Here is a 22,010-nt window from a genome sequence, read left to right on the forward strand (position 1 = left end):
GCACATGAGCTCTGCTGGTGCTTGGCAGGGATGTCCACTAAGGCTTCTTGGGATTCCCAGCTGCCCTGCCTGAGACACAGGATCCCTGGGAACAGGGAGCAGCCAAGGCATGTTCTGTCTAGGGTGTCTTGGGTGGCTCAGTCTCTCTTTAGTGCTTAAATCCAATAGACCTGTCAACAACATCACTTTGCTTTAAGGCCACATCCAGAAACGTGAGAAGAAGCTGGAAAAATTTTTTGAAAAAGGCATACTCAAGAAATTAATGTCATTATGGGGGAAAAAGGGAAAGCAATTTTATTAAGAGTTTATATAGAGAAATGAACATTTGTCAGCTGTTTTCCTGAAGTGATTGCTCCTATACTAAGTGTCTTGCTACTCAATGGCCATTGCAATGTTAATGTTCTTCTCAGCCTGCTTATAGGGCTTATAAAATACAGCTGGTATTTCATAGGTGGGATGAGAGGTTAAAACTATCCAACTTTTTTAGTGTTTGTTTAGAAGCACTGCACATCAAAGCTGTGGCTTTCCTGCTGGATTTCAGCTTACCCCTCTGGATAGTTCTGGTCCCTTCCGCTCCCTTCAATTTTTTTTCTTCTTTGTCTGCAAATCTGAAATATCTCCTCTTCTCTATTGAGGTTTTCCATAGTTTAGCTAGTATGTGCTCTCATCATTTTAGTATACTTAACTTACAATTTCCTTATTAGATTTACCAGAAAGTGTCCCAGGTCTCGGAGCTGTTGTGTCATTCATGTGTTAATCCCAGCTTTTAGATAGGTAGCAAATGGTGATGAATTTAGCAACATTTTGCATACAGGCTAGGATTGAACTGGTAATTAGAGTTAAAAACTTTATTCTCTCTTTTCTGGTACTCAAAATTGTGGATTTTCAGAAATCTGTGACTCCTTCTAATGTTCAAGATGCACAGGAATCCTGGGGATACCTTCACTGCTAACAGGGACCATCGGTGCTGGGTGAGTTCAAGCCGTCTCTTCTGAGAAGAGATGTGCATGAGCTCAGTGGCTGCAGACAAAGCCCACCTAAGGCACTGTGCTGCAGGAAACACAGGCAGTCATTTAGTCAGACTTTTGTGGATTTTTTTGTTATTTCTGTTGTTTTATTTTAAACAGGTTGCTTACTCCTGTCTAATACTGATATGACTTTGGGGCCCACGGAGCATTCAAACTTTATCTGTGTTAAAAAATAAGCCTACCCCAAAAGTACCAGTTTTGAACCTGCACAGATTTCCCTAATTCAGCTTAACCAGCCCCAAGAAATTGCTGTGTCAGCACTACCAGGAGGGCTGTGCAGGGCAAGAGCACGACTGGGATGGGAACTGCTTTGGGCTTGTGCCCTGGACCAGGGACCTGGAACCACACCCCTGCTGGGCTCTCAAAATTTAAACATTGCCTTTTGCTTTAAGTACCAAGGAGAGCTGGGCACAGGAGGTATTAATAGCCCCAGAATATTTTATTACTGATACTTATTTTGTGAAGATGCATCAAATAAAAGTTGTGCTTATAAAACTGTGCTTGACAGAGGCAGGGGAAGCAGCAAAGATGCTCTTTACAAAGATGTGTTTATACTGCACTGCCATGTGGACAAGAGCTCAGTCCTGCGAGCAGCTATGAGAGACCTAAGTGGTTTATACAGCAGCAGAATTTATCATCTCAAACTCTGCTGTTCACTGTAGTGCGTTAGGCAGCAGAACGTGTGAACCTCGATGATGTTAGGAAGCCTGAGATAAATGTCTTGTGAGAGACCTTTCAGTAGGGCTGGAGGGAACAGCAGTTAAACCTGGGTAATGTGTGATAAACTTTCCTTCTCCTTGCTTTTTGTGCAGCTCTGTTAGGATGGGAGGAGGATGTGAACCTTGAAATGAATGTGATTCTTTTCTCTCTTGCCTTTTCACTCTTCGTTTGGATGTCACCTCATTAAAACATCATCTGCTGTTTCAAATCTTCTACAGAGCATATTTACCAGACAATTTCTGAAGTGAATCCTTAATCCTCATACCATGGAGTTCATAACACTCAAATGTCGTGATGCCTTTTATGAAAGTAAATTAATGTGAGGAAGTCAGAACCATAATCGCTAGATTAATGTTGGATGTCTGAATAACTATTGCTTAATAAAATTTAAACACCAATAGTCTTGGCTTCAAAGTTAAAATAGAAGAACATGTAGACACAGGAATTTGGTTATTAAGTTTCTGCACAATTAAACTGCAGAATATTGTTGGGAAACAGTATTACAATATGCTTTGGTTAGCCTGTGTGGACATGAAAGGATTGCATGTAAAAACTTTGTGTTCATGATGCTCCATCTTTGCACTGTGCAAATTACAGTGTCTTCCAGAGATGGAGGATCGAAAGGACGAGGAAAATGTCATTGTTGAGTGTAAGAATGAACGGGATTTAATTTGCTGAGTTGTGATTTGCACGAGAAACAAATTTGTGTTCTCTGTGGGTGGCAGAGCTCAGTTGAGGTCAGTCTGTGCTGTAGGGCTTTTGTTACCTTCTGAGCTGTAGGACACCAGGGCTCGAGGCTCAGATGATGTGAAGAGCATTGTTACCTTGGTTAAGCCTCGTATCCCTGAAAGTAGCTTTGGTATTGCAAGATGCAGCCTGCAGAAGTGCAAAAACTTGGGAAGGCAGCGTTGGAATTCTGCTTCACTTAACTGCAGAAATGAGCTTTACTTCCTTCTGCTGGTTCAGGCTTGGTTATTGATAACACAAGGACATTGAGGCTCTTCTGTCTTACCTGGCTCAGCATTGTGGAAGGTGCAGAAAATGACCATTTTAGTACATGGTGGTTTTGTTGTATCCCATCATTCAGTCTTAGAGATACTCTTTTCCTTTGAGAGTCAGTAATGCCACTGTAGGGTTGTACCTCTGTGGGATCCATGACATCCTTGTGTGCTTTGGCTTTGTGACTGGTGGAGGGACAGGATGTAGGAGTGAGCCTTCCTCTGCTGGTTGTGCCCACTGAGAGAGGAGGAGGGAGCAGGGAGAGGTGCTGTCACTGCCCAGACCTCCCTGCTCCTCTGCCCTTCCTGGAGAGATGGGACAAGAAGGAGGGACTGAAGTTGCTGTCCTGTGAACTCTGCTCTCTGTGAAGAAAAAGATCTCTTAACATCTCCTGAGTAAAATGCATTAAACCAGTCTTGCACATTCTTCCTGGATGTGAACATTTTTAGGCTAATTTAGTAGTATGTTTTAGAAACTGACGTAAAACCTGGTTTTAAGTGAGCTGCATTGCAGCTGGAGCTGTAAGTTTTCTCCTTCATTTGGCAGTTCAAACCCAGCTGCTAGGTGTTACCTTTTACCTCGGTCAATGCAGTCCTTGCTTCTGTGTGCTGAATCTTGTGTGTGATGAGTAATACACCCATTTCTCATCTGAAAGTGTTAAATGTAGGGCCTCTTTGGTGCTGAGGGTTCCCCGAGTCCTCTCCATAGCTGGTGTTGAGTTGTAAATCATCGCTGCGGTTCTTCAATCCATCGTTGTGGTCTGGTGGCTTCTCAAGCAGAGGCTGCTGGCTGGCTGCTCCCTGGGTAACCTGACACAGCTTTGAGGAATGATGGGGGACTGGCAGGTAAAACTGAAGAGCAGGAGGCAATTACTTGCATTGTCACTTGGCTGAGACACTGGAAATAACACCATGCTCTTACAAAAAGCACAGTGAAATTTTTCTCACTAATGGTGGTGAAGGATTTGTGCTTGTTTGTCTGAAAGCAGCAGCAAGTCCAGACATCTAGAGCTTTCCTGGGGATTTCTGCTGTGTTTGGGAGCTGAGTAGGAAGGAGAAGTGCCTGCAGCAACCTGCTGCTCTGCCCCCCGTGGGAGTTCTTGTCAAACATTAACCTGACCTAGGCCAACTCCCTTTATTTGTTATTTAGAGCTCTCCCACCCTCACGATTGGTACAAAGGTATTCATGTCCAGCTCCTCCAGTACTTAATGATCTCCCTGTTGAACGTGCAGGAGGAATCCCTGCCATGAAGGGTGAGATAGAAACATGTACGTTTATATACAGAAATGAGAAACGTTTATATTTATGGTGAATCACTGGTTTGTATTTTTATGGTATCACCAATACAGTTGTATTTGCACAATAGCTCAAAGCTTCTAAGGAAACCTTGGGAGGAGGGAGAACTCTGTGCTAGAGATGGAGCTGCATGAGAGCCATTCTCATCAAAATACCTAAATGAGATTATGGCTCAAGCTTTCCTACATTCACATATCCAGCCTGGCTGTGTGAGCATGCCTAGCAGCCAGCTAGTTACTATTGAGTTAAAATTTAAGAATACGGCTGGTTTAACCAACCTTTCCTTTGGTGGAGCAGACACTGTGCACTTGGAGCCTTCCCAAGCCAAATACCCCTCCCTTGGCACAGAGCACTACAGAGTGGAAAACTGCAGCCTTTGTGTCAAAAGGTGCAAGGAGGAGACATTAAACAACTGCTTTGTCCTTTTGAAAAGTTGTTTTTTCCTGTTTCTCGACAGGAGTATTACTTGAATTCTCTGTAAACTCTTATTGTTAGTTTTGTTCCTTATTTCAGTGTTAGAAAACTTTGAAGATGACTTTTATTGTAGTGCTTCTGCAATTGCAACACTGCAATTATCCTTTAAACTTTACTTGGAGAAGTGTGCTGCTTCTACTTTGTTGTGGGAAGCTGTACCATTTTACTAGGAAATGTTTTATTTTTTTCTGCCCTCTTTTTTTTTTCTTGACCATAACACAGAAAGCTGGAGGTTAAGACTCCATGTTCACCCTTCTGTGATCAATATTAGAGTTCTAGTGTCACCAGGGCATGTTCCTGTTGTGTGTGTTGGTGGCTTTTGCTGATTTTCTTGTTGCAGGGAGTTATTTTTTATTTTCTCCCTTTTGTAACAGCTTTTATGTGAGTGCGTTTGTATTTAAAGCTGGCAGAGCAGCATTTTGAGGTCATGTGTGTGATTTGGGTGACAGGCTGAGCAGCAATGCCATCCTTGGCACACGGGCTGGGAGGAGCATGTCATGCCACCTCCTTAAGTGCTCTTTGCTATTAGTGCTACAAGTTAGAAAAGTGTTTTAAATAAGTCACAGCTATTTTTGGGAGGGAGTTGGATGCAGCATTAAGGCAGTTTCTGGCATTTTTAAATGCCTTCTGAAAACATAATTCCTTATTACAAGCAGAATTTCTACCTTTTTTTTATCTCTTTTTTTTTTTTTCCCCCAACTAAAATAAAAATTCTTTGGAGTTGTTGTGCTTCCTGCAGCTGGGTGTGCCCTGCACCAGCCTCTAGATACTGTGTGTTCTCTCTGAATACTTGTTTATCATTCATGTCCAAATGTTGTCAAACAAAATGTGTGGCTCATCACAGCCAGTTAACCAGCACTGGATAAATGAACGTTTGATTTCTCTTGTTTATTAAACCAATTCAGATAGGAAAAAACCCCCTTGAGTTAAATGAGGATGTCTTGAAGGAAATCAAGGTGTTACAAACATGCTTTGAAGATCCCCTAATGTCTGGTTGAAAAGTGGTGGGTTTGAGTCACTTTTTGATGTGTGGAGGGTTCCTTGGGCAGACCTTCACCTCTGGTGGTTTTTCCCTTGCAGTGCCTGGGAAGATGGAGCTGTGCTGATGATGCCTGGTGGGGTTCAGGAGGAGTGAGGAGTTTCTCCTATGCCTCTGCCTGGGGAGTGGCCGGGGCCCTCTTCTCTCTAACAGTAAAACTTTGGCAATGTGGCTGTGTTGGAATTGTTTTTTGTTTTAAATTGAAAATGTGGTGCAAAAGTCCCTTACCTGGGGTCTGACCCCCTGCCCCTGCCAGAGATGGGATCAGGAGGAGGCTGTGCTGGGCAGGGCAGCACATCAGGCTGGTTGTAAAGTCCAGGATGATGATTGCTGGAGTGAACTCCTGCCAAAGCCGTGCCCTTTGTGGATTAAGGATGAGCAGAAATACCAAGTAGGATTTAGGAGGATGTTGGAACAAGAAATGAAAATGGTGTTTCTGATCCGGACAGTTCCAGTGATGCTCGACTTGTTCATGTGCTCAGTACCTCTACAGCAGCAGTTAAAGAATATGCACAGGTTAATTTTGTAGCAGGAGTTTCTGTGAACTTCCTGCTGAGTTTCCTTCTTTCTTTGAACTCTTCCTGTTGAGCTGTAGAAGAGGCATGAGATTGGAGCAGACAGGTGGGCAGTGAGGTCCTGCAGAGGGCAGCGTGGCTGACTGCACAGTGAGGGACCCATGGTGTGTGGAGGGAGACTTTCTAAAAATTGAAATACTGTGCTGGGCTTTAGGCCTGGTTTTGAATTTCTTTTTATTTTTGAGCTTTATCCAGATGTGGAAATTAAGGCAACTTTGGTCCTTGCTATGGGGTGTTAGCTCTGTCTCCCTTAGCCTGGTTCTCCTCTTCCTTAAGAATTCACATTTTGGCTCAGGCTTCTCTGGAAGAAGGAAGGGGAAGTTATAGCAGGATCCTCTTGACAGCAGCAAGTTCAAGTCAATGAGTTCTTCATCCTCCATTTCCAGGGCTGTTGTGCGTGGAGGGAGGAGTAGAAATGCTGTCCTCTTGCCCAGAGCCTGGGGTTGGAATGGCAGGAGCTCAGCTGCACCAGCCTGCTCTGGGCTCTTCTATTTTGTGGAAAAAGGTTTAAATCTGGGATGTAGGTGTAGATGGGGAGAGGGAGAAGCAGTCCTGCCTTGGTACAGCTCTGACTGTCTGCAGCAGAGATGGGAGTGGTGATGGGGCAGAGCTCCTTCCCACCAGTCAGCATGGAAACTGGGAGGGAGCAGAACTTCTCATCCCAGTCTGAGATGGAGCTGGGGTCTACTCAGACTGGGGCAAAAACCCTGAGGGCCAGCAAACAGGACATAACATCAATCACAGTCCTAAGTTTTAGGTAGTGGATTTTGAAGGTTTGTTACAATTACAAGTGGTCAGAAAACTTAAGTTTTGCCATTTCCTTTAAGCTGCAGTGAGCTGCCAGCAATGCTGATTCAGTAGGTGTGCCTTCTGCTTCTCAAGTGCCTCTGCTGCTTACGATTCCTGAACTCTGGCAGATTTATCTCCTGTTACTTTTCATGGCTGTGGAAGACAGGAATTTTACTAGGAAGCTGCCTGAAGTAGAGAGTTAAGGAAGCCCCAGTAACTTCATTTATTTATACATTTAATGCTAGCATGATTTTAATAGCCTAGTACACATTGTAGGCACTTAAAATAGCTCTGTGCAGAGATTTAGAAGATTAGGTACAAACAAGTCCAACTCGAATCCCATTCAAACTATTGACTCTAATAAAAATGTAAAGGAATTAAAAAAAAAACCCTGAACCTAATCCCCATACAGTCAAAATGAAGATGTTTATCATTTCCTATACTACAAAAGGTGGGGGAGGAGGGGTAAAAAGTGTATTTCTGATGACTAATTTTACATCGACCTGACAGGTATAGCCAGATCAGCTCTGGTTCTGCTCCAGCTCTCACCTCAAGTGGATCTTTGCTATAATGCTCCTTTCATGTGACCATGTTGGCACAAATGTTGGTTTTATTCCTCAGTCCCAGAGTTACAGTAAATGTTGATACAATTTTGAAATATGATGCTTGTCTGTTAAAAATAGTAACAGCCTTTGTTAAAATTTAACCCTCTGTTTGTGAAATGTAGATGTAAAATTCTTAGTTAAGATTAAAATCTTCTACATGTATAGATGTGTCTAATTCACAGTCTCAGTGTCTGGATGTGGAGGAATTACTCAAGGATGGGGCACTCCTGGGCCTGCCTCATGCTTTGCCTTTAATAGCAAAATGGCTCAGATTCAAACGGTGCCCGTTGGCTTTAACCGACCAGTGTCTGTAATTAAATCTGATATTTGTCTCAGTTTAAATCCTGCATGGGTAAGAAATGGGGCTGCAGTTTGAAGAATAGGCTTTTTAAGCCTCAGACTTTTAAAACAACATTAATGTTGACATGATCCAGGTAGTTTCCTCCCCACACTCCAGCAAGCAGGTCCCTCTCTCAGTAGCCAGCCTGGGTGTTCACGTGCAGCTGCATGAGTTCAGCTGATCACAGGATAACTGGAGAATAAAGTGACTTTCCACATAGACTTTAAAAGTTATTGTATCCATAGGCCTGGTATATCAACAGGGAGTTGGATTGTGTGAATGCTTTTACTTAATTTACAATGCAAATATTTACAATCCAGGGAAAAAAACCCAAACCCTTTGTCTTAAAAAGATTTAAACTTAGGCTGCGGGTTCATTCTGGTTTTGGCATCCTCCTAGAATTCAGTATATTCAGAGTAGTAGACTACATGAAGCCAGATTAATAAGAAATTGCAGTAAGAGGCTAAAATGTTGTTAAGGTGAAAAGACTAATGTTATAAAAACTGAGTGGCAGATTGAAGTCTTCTTGTTGGGAATGGAGTGGCTGGTTTGTCAGAGCTTTCAAGGTAATGCTCTAGCAAATATTTTGTGTTGTGTTTTTTATTTTTTTTTTAAATAACCAGGCAGCTGTTGAAAAACATGAAATAATGATTTTCTAAGCAGATGACATTTCAGTTTAGACTGCAAATTATGTGGAAGAAACCTATTTCTTTCTTGGCAAGAACATACTTACTGCAGATCAGTAAGGCACATTTATAAATCTCTTGATAAGAAGTATAGCACATGTCCAAAGAGTTATACCACCTTATGTATCATCTTATTTTGTTTATTCTTTTAGTCCCAATGCTTTATCCAGCTCAAAGGGAATCCTTTCCAACTCTGTGTGTTGCAAAAAATTGACATCTTTGTTTTAACTTGAGCAGCAAGACCAAACTGCAAAGTACCATTTGTAAGAGGAGAGACTGGCAGTTTTTTAACTTGCATTTTTGCAGGAGAATACTGTGTGGTCTAGGGGAAAAGGTGCAATATTGTCAGAACTTCACTGAAATTACTGCTTTGAGGAGAAGTGTCTTTTGGGAGTCAGGGAGGGAGAGAGACCTGGAAACAACATCAAAGCTTGAGGTTAGAATGTGTGGGGCAGTGGGTGCCAATACAGGTATGTCAGCAGTAAAAATAAAACCAACTCTACAGGAGAAGTCAGGCCCTGAATGGGTGGGGGGATAAAGGAGTAAAATTGCAGAACATTTGGGGGATGTGGAGGAGAAAAAGTATTTGAGAAATGAATGGGAGATGTAGAGCGTGGGATGAAATACCTGAATGATTCAAGCAGGTGAAATGGTTTCAAATAGTTTCTTGCCTCAGGACTTTGTGGATTTTTTCATTCTTTTGTTACTGAATAAACTTTCCCTGTCAGAAGCTCCTGTAGGTGGGACTTGTAGCTCTGCTAGGTGTGAGGTGCCTGAAATTGCACAAACATGGAATCGTAGAATGGTTAAGGCTGAAAGGGACCTTAAAGATCCTCGGGTTCCAACCTCCCTGCCATGAGCAGGGACACCTCCCACCAGACCAGGCTGCACAAGCCTCATCCAACCTGCCCTTCAACACCTCCAGGAAGCGGCATCCTATTCCAGCAGCTTACTGCCCTCATGGTGAATAATGTTTTCCTGATGTCTAACCTAAATGTCCCCTCTTTCAGTTTACAACCATCACCCCTTGTTCTGTCACTACAATCTCTGGTGAAAAGCCCCTCTCCAGCTTTCCTGGAGCCCCTTTGGGCACTGGAAGGTGCTCTAAAGTCTCCCTGAAGCCTTCTCTTTTCCAGGCTGAACACCCGCTCCCCCAGCCTGTCCCCAGAGCAGAGCTGCTCCAGCCCTTGGATCATCTCCGTGGCCCCCTCTGGACCCTCCATAGCCCCATGTCTGCCCTGTGCTGAGGGCTCCAGGCAGTACCATAGATATGTCTTTTCAATTTTGAGGGGTTACAGCCAACAGGGGCTTCTTCACTGAGACAATTCTGTTGGTGGAACAGTCCCAGGGGCTGGCTAACTGCAGGTGTTTGTGTCCCTCCTTGTTCCCTTCTGTCATCAGGAATTATTTTTCTGTTTGCAGCAACATGAACCGCGAGGACCGGAATGTGCTGCGCATGAAAGAAAGGGAAAGGCGGAATCAGGAGATCCAACAGGGTGAAGAAGCCTTTCCACCTAACTCTCCTCTCTTTGCTGAACCATACAAAGTTGTGAGTTTATGCAGTTCTTACAAATGCAGTTCTTATAGCACAAGTTGCATGCTAATTCATCTTGTAAATCTGTTTTTATCTGCGTTCATTCTAGATACACAGCTCTTGTGTAGAGCAAGTCTTTAAGCAGGGCTTGAAAATAAGCAAGGACAGTGACCAGTGAGCTCGGCTGGCAGATTTATAATAATCCTTACAAAGAAGGGGCAGCTTTCCAGGGAGTGTCAACAGGGATGATAAAACCATACCATTTTTTTTGCATTCTTCATCTTTGCTATAGTGACTCAAAACAATTAAACTGTCCTGCCAAATTGCTTTTTTTGGGTGCTTCAGCCTGTTGCTAAGCTGTCTAACCTTCCATCAATGTAATCCAGACCTGGGTAAGCTCAGAAAGAAATTGTTTAAATAGAAGGTTAATTTTAAATGCTGAAATATGATAGAATGATCAGCTTTAACTCGTATGCCACCTGGTTGGATTTGAATGTTTTTGTTTGCTTTGTGTAGATGACTCTGTTTATGATCTCATCCAGCTTCAGAGATGTGCTGGGTTTCCTTCTGGCTTTGATTTGCTGAACAGACCTGGAAAAATAACCTAATTCTGGGATAGCTAAAAAAGTACCATACAAAATTGTCATTGTGTAGCTTAAAACTCATTTTGAAAGCAAACCTGTTCCCTGACCACAATTTCAGCTGGTTTGCGAGATGTCAAACTTCGTGACCAAAAACTGTTCTCCTGCAGGAGGAAAGTTAAGAGGTTTTTTTTATTATTTTTTTTTTCCCTCCTGTGCTCCCATTACTTTGCTGTGCTTGAAAACTAAATCCCACATGAATGAAGTTAACTAGAGCTGGTTGGGATGCGTGGGCAATGATACAGTGTACCTGATGTGAAGGCAAACTGGTTCTGTAGGAAAGAATTCTTATATATAACCTTGTTGGCAACAAGAATTATGCCAGTATAAATACCAATTAAAAATTTCATACAGTGGTGAGGTTAAGCTGATTTTACTTTACTGTTAATTAAAACTTTTTAGGACTCATACATTTTGTATTAGAGAAAAAGTCTTTAAGGTGAGGGCCCCTAAGGTGACAGGAGGCAGCTACGCTTTTTAAACTTGCATCCAGCTCACCAGTGCATTGTTTGAAGCCCTGATTAGTGCTGTTTCAACTGTTCCTGCTGCAGACATACATCTTTTTCCTTACGCTTTGGGGGTTAAGTCACTGCTTAAAGAACTAAAATTGGGAATTGAAACCAATGGCAAAAAAGACGAGGACACTCGCCATGATCTTAGCCCTGAAATTTAGATTAACCACAGTAATTGCCAAACCAGTTAACTGAAAATGAAGTTGTGATTATTTTTTTTTAAGCATGATTTTAAAAAATTGTTTTTGCAGACCAGCAAAGAAGACAAACTGTCCAGTCGTATTCAGAGTATGCTTGGTAATTATGATGAAATGAAGGATTTTATAGGAGACAGACCGATACAGAAGCTTGTTGCGTTTCCCAAAGCTCCAGTACCGTCGGCACCGGATGAAAAATCAAACCAAGGTTTCTTTGGTGATCAGAGACACAGCACCGGCTCCCATCAGGGCAGCAAATGGACTCCTGTGGGCCCAGCACCCAGCACTTCCTCGCAGTCCCAGAAGAGGTCCTCGGCTCTGCCGGGCGGGCACAGCAGCCAGCGGGGCGGGGGCGGCAGCGCGGGCAGCGGGGGCCAGAGGCACGACCGTGACTCCTACGGCAGCAGCGGCCGCAAAAAAAGCCAGCATGGGTCAGAACACTCCAAACCCCGTTCTTCCAGCCCTGGAAAACCACCTGCTGTTTCTTCTTTGAGCTCCAGCCATTCGAGATCTCATGGAAATGATCACCACAGCAAAGAACATCAACGTTCGAAATCTCCCCGGGATCCTGATGCCAACTGGGACTCTCCCTCCCGTGTACCCTCGTTTTCAAGTGGACAACACTCTAATCAGTCTTTTCCGCCTTCCCTAATGTCCAAGTCCAGTTCTATGTTACAGAAACCCACTGCATATGTCAGGCCAATGGATGGGCAGGAATCCATGGAACCAAAGTTATCCTCAGAACACTACAGCAGCCAGACTCACGGCAGCAGCGTGAACGAGCTGAAGCCCAGCAGCAAAGCACATCTCACCAAGCTGAAAATACCTTCTCAACCACTAGATGTAAGTCCCTTGCTGCTTCCTGGCTTCTTCAGTGGGAGTCCCTTTGGGCTGGGATTTTCCACCTTCTTTAAAATCACCAGCTACATAACCAAAATCTAGCTTTTAGTAAACACTGAAGGTTTTTTTTGTTACTCAGAGCATCTTAAACTTACGCAGTAAAGGCCTGTATTTGAAATGGGGAATGTACAAAAGTAATTGTTTCATTCTCCTTCCACGTGTGGATACTGTGATTTTTATTAAATAAAAGCTGTGAGACATTCAGAAAGGCTAAGTTAACCCAGGAAGCCTAATTTCAGTAGAGAGTGTCTGTAGTCAGAGGTTAGTGAAATAGTGGGATATTCACAAATACTGTTGACAAGTGGATACACACGTTGTCATTACTGGGAGCCATGTTCTCTTAGACTGGTGATACAATCTGCACGTATCAGATTTTCTTTTGAAGTGTGTTGCAATTTCTGGATGTGATTATTATACTTTCACCTAGGGAAAACAAACTAGCCCTAAATCACACCAAACTGAACAGGGTTCAGAACTTGTATCAGGTATGCTGGGTACAAAATACAGTCGAGGTAACAACTTTCACTAGTTTGGTAATTCCTGAATTGTCAAGGCACAGCCTCTGGCTATGGCTCACTTACTTACAAGGAGAGTGGTTGTTCCTGGGATTTCAACACATAGAATAGGATCCAGGACACAGGTAAGTTAATTTGAACAGAAATTATTTTCTTATTCCTGAAGCCTTGACATGTGGATGCAGTGAATCCTGTAGTAGCTTTGCTCCCTTTCTGCTCGTAGCAGTCAGAGATTCATAGTTTGATGGTTACTGCTGTTTCTAGCTTCGTGCTGTCAAGTTTTACTTCCTCATGCAGCTTGTCATTACTGTGCATTCACAGTCATGATTCTGAGTTCAGATGTTGCCCAGTGGCTTCTTCCAGGAAATGATGAAAAGCTACGATTCTCTTTCCTCTCTCTAGAGATTTTTCAGATCACTGACTGCCTGTGAGCACATTAACTGTCAAGTAAAAAGTAAGAGATTATTGTGGCAGTTTTATAGATACCGTGTATTTGCTTTTCATAACTGCATGTGACTTATCATAAAAATATGGATCTATCTGATATTAAAATTAGTGTTGCTGAAAAGGATTAGCAAGGTCTATTTGTGTCTATAGAGTCCATGTGAATCACAATGATTGAAGTTCTTCTGAACTGTTTCTTGCCCCTGGGATCTTACAAGGAAAATTTACTTTAGGAGACATTAATCTTGAGTTTTGATTTGTAGGCATCAGCATCTGGTGATGTGAGCTGTGTGGATGAAATTCTAAAAGTAAGTTCTTTGTGCTTTTGTTCATAATTTATTTATTGAAAATCCAAACATTACTAAGGAGGTGGAAGGTACTCTAAGGTGAGTGCCCTTTAAACTGACTTGGTTGCAAATCATTACAGGAGGGCTCTTCAGGGAAACCTGGAAGCAGAGCTGAGTGTGAGCTGGGCTCTGGGAGCTGCTGGGGGTGCACATCATGCCCTGGGAATCCTCACTGCATTCCTGTTTGTCTAAGCCACCTCCCTGCTAGGCAGACCAGAACTAGCCATTTCTGCCAACAAAATGTGGTCCTTACATTCCAGTATCTTTAGATCATAATAATATTTTGCTACCCCATAACAGAACTTTCCCTTCTCTTCTACCTGGGTTATTTTATCAAGACTTTTGTAAGATTCCCCTTGAGCATTTCCAAGGCTTACTGTTTGCTCTGACCTTCAGTACTCTGTGGTCCTTGGGGATGCTCTGAGAGAACAGAAGGCACTTTCTTTCTAGCTTCAGGCATTTGATTTTTCCCCTTTTCCTTGAACTGTGTAGCCTTCTCTCTCCTAGGATTCTTTTTTCTGCCCCTGGATCCTACATGTGCACTCCACAGTCTGAAATGATCAGACTCTGACTTCTCCTGGAGTTTATACTCTGGCCAACTAGTTCTGCTGATCCATGTCTTCACTGTCTGTTCTCAAGGGTAACAATTTCAGATTTAGGTTTATGTGCAGAATCTTTGTTCCACGTTTGGGAAATAAAGATTTCAATATAATCCTCAGTGAAGTGTGAACAATGAACTGAAAATTGAGAGATAGGGTTACCATTAGAATCAAGATTGTAACTTTAAATCTTTGTTTTCATTTTGTTAATACTTTCCTTTTCTGTGCTGGTTCTAGGAGATGACCCATTCTTGGCCTCCTCCACTGACTGCCATTCATACACCGTGCAAAACTGAACCATCCAAATTTCCTTTTCCAACAAAGGTCAGTCTTGTATTCAGATTCTGAATGCTGTAAGAATAACTGTTAAAGATCAGGATTTTGGAACTCTCTGAAGTTCAATTCTGTGAAGTTCGGGGTTTGTTGTGGTGCTTTGTATCTCTTCTATCTTGCTTCACAATAAGGTTTGTCAGCATTAGTCTTGTGAAGGGTATAATTGTTTTTCCTCTAGTTTACACACAGCAGTCTGCAGAGACATCTCTAATACAGCTTCTAAATTTTTGTTTCATAAGTTCAGATCTTCAGGATTCTTCTGAAGCTTGAAAATGCCATTGAGCCTTTTTCCCTATTAAGAGAAGGCTTTGCACAGTGCTGTGTAGGACCAAGCAAGTATGGTGTTTCCCTCCATCTAGAAAAGCAGTGGAGACTGGCTGGCAGGTGCTGAGGACTGAAAATTGACTTTTCTGCATAAACTTAATTTTCCTGATCATTTTGAAATCCATTAGTAGTTCTATTAGATCTTACATTTTCAATTACAAAAAAATTAAACCAGCTTTAAAATTGGACGTTTTGCTGCAGAAATTTTCAGTTCACTTTTCCTAACCCCCCATGTACTTACTAACTACTGAAGTGTTCAAACTATTAATTCTAATGAGAAATCAGCACCCCTGTGCTGCAGTTGACAGCATAGAGCATGTGTCTAGGAGACCTGCTTGAGCTGACACCTCTGAGGAAGTTCTCCTGCTGCCTGCCCCCAGCTGCAGGGTTTCAGGCACTGGTGACTGCCTTGAAGTGCAGCTCTGCAATCTGCAGATCATGGCTGGGGCTGGGCAGGCAGGGCAGAGATGGGCAGTGCAGATAGCTGTGGGTGCAGCTTCAGCCAGCATTGCTCAGCTCACCATAGCTGACTCATTCAAGAGTTGATGTTTGGTTTCCTGAACTACTGATAACCAGGAAAAGATACAACTCAGGGAAACTTTTTTTTTTTTCTTCAGACTCAACACATCTCTGAAATGGGTTTGGGTGCCTAATTAGGCATCATTTCACTGTGAGGAAATTATGCTGTTGGTCTTTTAAAAGTTGCATTAATAGGGATAATGAAGACTACCTTTATTCTGACCAGGCTGCTGTGCTTATTCTCACCACATGCTGCCACGAATCGCCTGTTTGATCCAAATGGCTCCCCAAAACAGAACAGTGAGGGACTTTAAGAAGATTTTCTCACTGAGGTCTCTTATGTAATCTTCCTAAACAGATTGTCTTCTGTGAACAGTTTGACATCACCTTCTTTTGGCTGAAAGTTGCAGGTCCCATGTTGTTGGTGCACATCCAGAAAAGTCCTGCAGACTGGTGCCTGGTTCAGGCTCTGGTGGCTGGATGTCCCCAAGCTGGGGACAACCCTGTTGTCTTCACTCTCTCCACTGAGCTGAACATGCAGAGCATGCTCTGCAGCTCCCAGGTTTGCTTCTAAGGCAGATCTAGAGAAAAACACCAGTGTCCTGGTTCTTAGTGTTACAATGATGAATTAGATCAGTATTAATCTTGTCTGTCACCTTTAGTCAGGGTTAATTTCCTATGTTATATAAACCTGTAAACTTTGAAATAATTCCCACCTTTTACTGTAATCCAAGAAATTCTACTCCTTTCCTCATCAACAAGGGTACTTATTCAACTGCTTTGGAGAGTTATTCCTGAACCTCTGGGGAGGTGCTTTCCCTTCCACACTGTTGAGCACACTGGATGGTGGGGTTGCTAGAGCTGCTTCTTTGTATTTCTCTGGTATTTGACTCAGTTTGGGAAGACAGGAGGTGTGCAGAGATCTGTGTGTCCATGACACAGAGGGAAACCACGTAAGTTTGCATAGTCTTGTTGATGTTTGAACTAAAAAGCTTGTTGTTGGTTGTGGTTTTTGAACCCATCAACCTGAGTTGTGTTTCTTCACCCGGTTTGCAAAAAAATTCCATTTATGGCTGCTCTGAGTCTTTTGACTTTCTGCCAGCTTTTTTATTTTGTGACTGCACATCTTATCCATGGAGCTTTGTCAACTTCTCTCTCCACGTCCAAAGCCTATAATTTCCTGTGCCTTCTCCCCTCTGTCATTCTTGGCAGCAGGACCTCCTCAGAATTCCAGCGGGTTAGTGAGCCATAGGCCTGTGCAGTCAGGACCCAGAGCAGAATTCAGAAAAAAACAAAACAGTGGTTTACTTTGATCGAGCAGCACTGTTTGAGGAGAGCATGTTCTCTTCAGCGCTGTGCTCGATTTATTTACAAGTGGTGTTCCACATTCCTCTTGTGTGCACAAGTTTGTCTGTTTTGCCTGCACACATAAAATTAAGCTGCCTTTGGTGGACCAGTCCATTTTATGTGTAAGATTGTTGGGATGATTTTCCCTCTGTGTAGCTACTAAGTAGCTTGAAAGGACCCAGACTCCTGACTGGGGCCTCCCTGCGTTTACTATTAATATATCTAATAATTACCAGGAAGTCTTTGAATCAGAAGATAAAACTTCATGAAAATAGGTCAGGGAAGGTTTTATAGATGTTATGAAAAAAATGTAGATTCCAGAGCCTTGATAAAAAATGTTACCCCATGACCTAATACTCTATAATTTTGTTCTCTGTAACTTTTTTTTAAGCCATGGGCTCGCAGTCAAAAACTCCAGAAATGCTGGCATGTTTGTAAAATATATTAAAAACCCCAGCTGCTCCTTAGAGGGTGGAAGTTTTTTGTTCAGAGCAATGTGGGAGCTTTGGCAGGTTTTGTGCCTGGAGGTGGGTTCTGCACTCAGGTTTACTCAGTGCCTGCCCCGTGCAGGGGGTACTGAGGAGGCAGTGGCCAGGTGCTCGGATCTGATGGAACACAGAAACTTTCTTCCGAGTAATAAAAGTGAGATCTGACCTGAGATATCAGACATTACAGGGAAATGGGTCCCTCTCAGCACACCTGGGATGGAGCCACGCTGGGCAGGGGCAGAGCAGCTCTGCCAAGCTGGGGAGGGCTTTGCTCTCCACAGTTTTTTGTGTTTGAGGACAAGCTGCAATTTTGTTTCCTGCTTAAGTGTCTTCACTATCTAACTTCAGCAGTCGATTATACTTTGGTTGAAAGAGTTTTTAATGTCATCTTTCTGAAGCAGATCTTCAGAAGATACTGCTGTAAATAACCTCGGAGTTGAAAGTAGCTTTTTTCTTGAACTCTGAGTTGCTTGAAGAAACTTGTACTCAAAGACAAAATAGATGGCAAGAGAGTTGGAAAAAGTTGCACATTTAAATGTCACACCTTGTTAAAGGGCACGTAAGTGAAAGGCTACACTGTGCCTGGGAAATGGGAAGCTGAGGGAGCAGGGAGGTGGGTGGTTGTTGCAGGATTTGTGCCACCTGTGTTGGTCAGGGAAGATGCCTGGTCCTCCTCTGGGGCTGGCCCCAGTGCAGTCACTCTGGGGAGGTGGTGTGTGACCTCTGTGTGACCACGGGGGGGGCTTTACTTCTTTTTTTTACTTAGTTTGTCAGTCTGTGTAAGCTGAGAGTGGAAGAAAGCTGTCAGGGAATCACACTTGCACTCCTTGTCCCCATATAAATGATAAAAATCAGGTTTTATTTTGAAGGAAGTGTAGCTGTTGCTTTCTGTTGAAGGCTTCTCTCCAGCTTCATCTTCACTTTAAACACAGGTTAATTTTATTTTTATCATCCCTTCCTTTCTTCCAGTTAGTAAAGATTAGAGGCATTTGAAGTGCCTTGCAAGGAAAGGTCCTTATCAAAAAGATACTTGTTCAGTGCATTATCACAGCTACTTTCACTTTTGAAAGGAACAGCTGAGGGAAATTAGAAATACCCAAAAGTGCTTTGCTGTTTAAAGCTTTTGTGTGTTTAAAAAATTAAATTCTGTAAATTGCAGATATAACTACAGGTGACTGGCTGGGCTGTTTGGGAAGCCTGGCCCACAGGTGCACCAAACCCCCTGGGTTTCGTTGCTAAATTGCCATCCTGGTTTGCCACTGCCAGAGCACTTGAGTTAAATGTGTGTGTGACTTTAGGAACTGAGTCAAACATTTTCAACTTTTATTTATGGGGCCAACATTTGTCCTCATTTTAAAACAAGGTCAGGAAGGTCCTATTTTAAAATGACATTCTAGCCTAAATGTAGGTTTTCAGTAACTCAGTAGCATCTTGTGTGTGTTAGTTAAAGCAATACTGTAGAGTTGTAAAAAAGTTTATAATCTACTGTGTTTTGGGAGACAGAGCTGGGTTTTTTGGGATGGGGTTGCTGAAGATTATACAAGTGCTAAAATTAGCCAGGCTTCATCTTTCAGGGCTAGATTTATGGGTAATAAATTAATTATTTATCAAAGGTCATTGTTATTGGCTTTTGTACAAGTGAATTGTCTGAGGACACAGACCTGGCCTTGGGGGCAGGAGGGATGTTTCACCAGGGAGTTGTGAGGAGCCCTTGGGAGAAGGGATTTTTGGGCAGAACGTGCAGAGCTGTGCAGATTTTAAGTTTCATTCTCTTGGGCTCCTTTGTGGCCAAGATATTTTTGTTGTTGAAGGGTTGTTCTGTGTTCATTGTTTGTCCAGCACCATGCTGTATGTCTGGGGAAAAAAAACCAAACAAATTTGAATGAAAATACATAAAACTAGCAGTGAAGCTTTTCCATGTTTAAGGAAGGTAAAGAAATAGACTAGCCAGTTCCCCTCCATGTTGAAGGTACATGGCAGTGGGGTTTATGGAGGTTACAGAGGGATTTTGGAGTTTCAGCTTTTGTGGAGTGAAATGCACATGGTCCTTCTTACAACCAAGCAAGTGGGAGAGCAGAGCTGAGGAGTAGGGAGCGTTGGGGGGGTTTCTTTTTCTGAGGTTACGTGCCATCCTTTCAGTGGAAAGAGGATCTTGATGCCAGCACGGGCTTTGAGATGTGAAAATTCCCAGTGAGAAAAACATTTGTGTTCTTTTATTCCCTTAGGAGTCTCAGCAGTCCAGTTTTGGCACTGGAGAACAGAGTAAGTACATTAAACTTCCTGTGATGCGTTTAATGTTTTTGTTGTGATTCAGTATTCTTAGTATGTCACATTTTTTAGAGAATGAGATTTTCCAGACTGGTCATAGGATGGAACCTGAGTTAAGATTTTTTTACTTTCTCAAGTTTGAACCTACAAAACAGTTGCTTGATTTTTTCTTTTGCATTTCTTGTTGAAATCCAGAAAGGTACAGCTGACTTGTCAAGGTTGTTACTGTCTTCTAGGAAAAAAAATAAATAGTGTTTTTAAGTTGTCGTGTTTTCCAGTTCTTGGAAAAATGCCTGAGTTGATCTAATTGAAAATAGCTGAGGACTAAACCAAAGCACCCTTTAAAAAACCCAACACCCTGCTGGGGAGCATACTAGAAACCAAAATAGTGCTTATGTTTACATTTTGAGAGCAAAAGCACATTGCAGTTTCACTGCTCATTTTCACTTTGTCATTTTAAAATCAAGAGAGAGACCTGGTCAAGAATTGATTTAGTAATACACTTAGCAATATCCTTGAGTTTCTTATCCCAGGCAGTATTTTCAGATTTTAGAAAAAAAGCAGCTTTTATTTCTGTTTAACTGTATTTTTTTGAATATGACTGAAAATAATAATTTACATGGGAGACGTACCAGGTACGATTGAACTAGGTTTGTGCTGTTACCTTCCAAAACTCTCTTCTACTCCCTCTTGAAGTGATTAAACAGATTAAAGAGCAAAAGAAGAATGGTTTATTCTTAGATATTCACAAGCAGCTTAATCTAAACACCTGATACAGTGGGGAATTAAGGAAACAAATTGAAACTTAATTCCATGATGCTAAACTAGTCTTATGTTATAGGAGCAACTGACCTTTGGGTATGTGGTTGAGTCCTTGGATATGTTTGAAAGTCATCTGAATGTGGCACTTGGGAATATGGCTCAGTGCTGGGCTTGGTAGAGTGGGGTTAATGGTTGGACTTGATGGTCTTAAAGGTCTTTTTCTGTGATTCTGAGAGGCAAGGTTAGTCCAACACAGAACCAGTTTTTAACTCCTGATTGAATTTTCTGGCAAACTTTTAACAGCCTCAGTTCTTGTTCCTGTTGAATTACACGTGGCAATTAGCCAGAATTAAAGAAAAGAGAAGGAAACCACCCCCCAAAACTGAAAAGCAGATTATATCAGTGTGTATTCCTATAGTAAGAATTGGCTTCTGAGTTTGATTTATGTATCTAAAGATTATCTGCTAAAAAGCTACGTAGGGATGTTGAAACAAGACAGATCTTGACAGTCTGATCTGTGTCCTGTGTCCTGCATGTAGGAGGCAGTAGATTAATCTTGATAGAAGCAGAACAGTTTTTAACACCATTAATATCACAGTAAGTGTGTATTGGTTTAGACAGCAATGATATAAATAATTTCTAGATTTTCTTGATTAAATTATTTGCTGTATTTATTATTTTATCTCTACATCCACTCACTTCTTCAGTCTCTGGGAGATTGTACCTGGCATCAGCTAGTTATTACTTTCTCCTCCCTACTCAGCTGGTCTTGGTTTATCTAAGGCTGTACTTCTGGAAGCTCAGGAATGACTTATTTCCCTGGCTAAGTTTTCAACTGTGCATTTCTTTTTTCTTCTAGAACGATATAATCCTTCATCAAAAACATCCAATGGCCATCAGTCCAAATCGTAAGTGGCTGCTGAGAAAACATTTTTCAAACAACAGTTTAATTTTAAGAGACTTGAAAAAGAGCTGTTTCTTTTACTAGAATGTGTCAGCCCTAGCACAGGCTCTTTAGCATCTGTCTCCTTGACTGGCAGAAAAGAGGGATAATTTTCTCTGTAACAGGAGAGCAAATATGGCACGTTGGAGAGATTAACAAACAGACTGTGCTGCGCTTCTTTTCCCTGTCAGTTGTCTGGGTGGGTGTGCAAGAGTCTGGGCCTCAGAACTGGCTTTTGAGCCAGAAAGGTATCAGCTTATAGGAATGGGCAGGATGGGACAGGACTTAGCAAATGTGTGTGGTGCAGGGCTGTCAGCTTGGAGTAGCTGCACAAATGGATGGGAACAGTTTTGTGTTGCAGGAGAGGGCAGAGTATTTCTGGGGTCTAGTTAGGCTTGTTCTGCTCAGTCTCTTAACTGACCCAGCATTTTACTCTGTCAATTGTGCAGCTAGGAGGAAGAATAAAAAGCAACCGGAATGTTCTAGAGAGCTGTAGTTTGCCTTTCTCATACCTGAAAATCAATTATATGCTGTAAAAAGATTGTTTCCAAACAAATATGTCCATGAAAATAAAGGTTTATTAGCTGATTGTATGTTTAGTGAAAGTGGTTGTAGATTCTGAAAACTCAGACTACCAAGTTAACATTTGTTGTGGTGCAGTCACAAAGTGGAGGATCTAAGGATGAGAGGTGGCATTGGACAGGTGTTGAGCTGAGATGTTTAGGAAGGAAGTTGAGAAGATACTTAGTGTGACAATACAGTTTTTAATTAAAAAAAAAGAAATTG

The 22,010-nt window shown here is 42.2% G+C and overlaps 1 protein-coding gene across 3 annotated transcripts in view; it reads left to right on the forward strand.

Annotated features, from left to right (window-relative positions):
• AFF4 (ALF transcription elongation factor 4) overlaps positions 1 to 22,010 on the forward strand; it is a 49,836-nt gene that overhangs the window by 8,291 nt on the left and 19,535 nt on the right. For all 3 annotated transcript variants that reach the window (XM_051631166.1, XM_051631168.1, XM_051631167.1), the window contains exons 2-7: positions 9,974 to 10,100; positions 11,490 to 12,278; positions 13,558 to 13,602; positions 14,478 to 14,564; positions 19,477 to 19,513; positions 21,141 to 21,189. In XM_051631166.1, coding sequence (XP_051487126.1) covers positions 9,978 to 10,100; positions 11,490 to 12,278; positions 13,558 to 13,602; positions 14,478 to 14,564; positions 19,477 to 19,513; positions 21,141 to 21,189 — 1,130 coding nt within the window. In that variant the 5' untranslated portion in view covers positions 9,974 to 9,977. The remainder of the gene's footprint in view (positions 1 to 9,973; positions 10,101 to 11,489; positions 12,279 to 13,557; positions 13,603 to 14,477; positions 14,565 to 19,476; positions 19,514 to 21,140; positions 21,190 to 22,010) is intronic.

This window comes from Apus apus, chromosome 13 (genome assembly GCF_020740795.1).
Source record: "Apus apus isolate bApuApu2 chromosome 13, bApuApu2.pri.cur, whole genome shotgun sequence".
NCBI lineage: Eukaryota > Metazoa > Chordata > Aves > Apodiformes > Apodidae > Apus > Apus apus.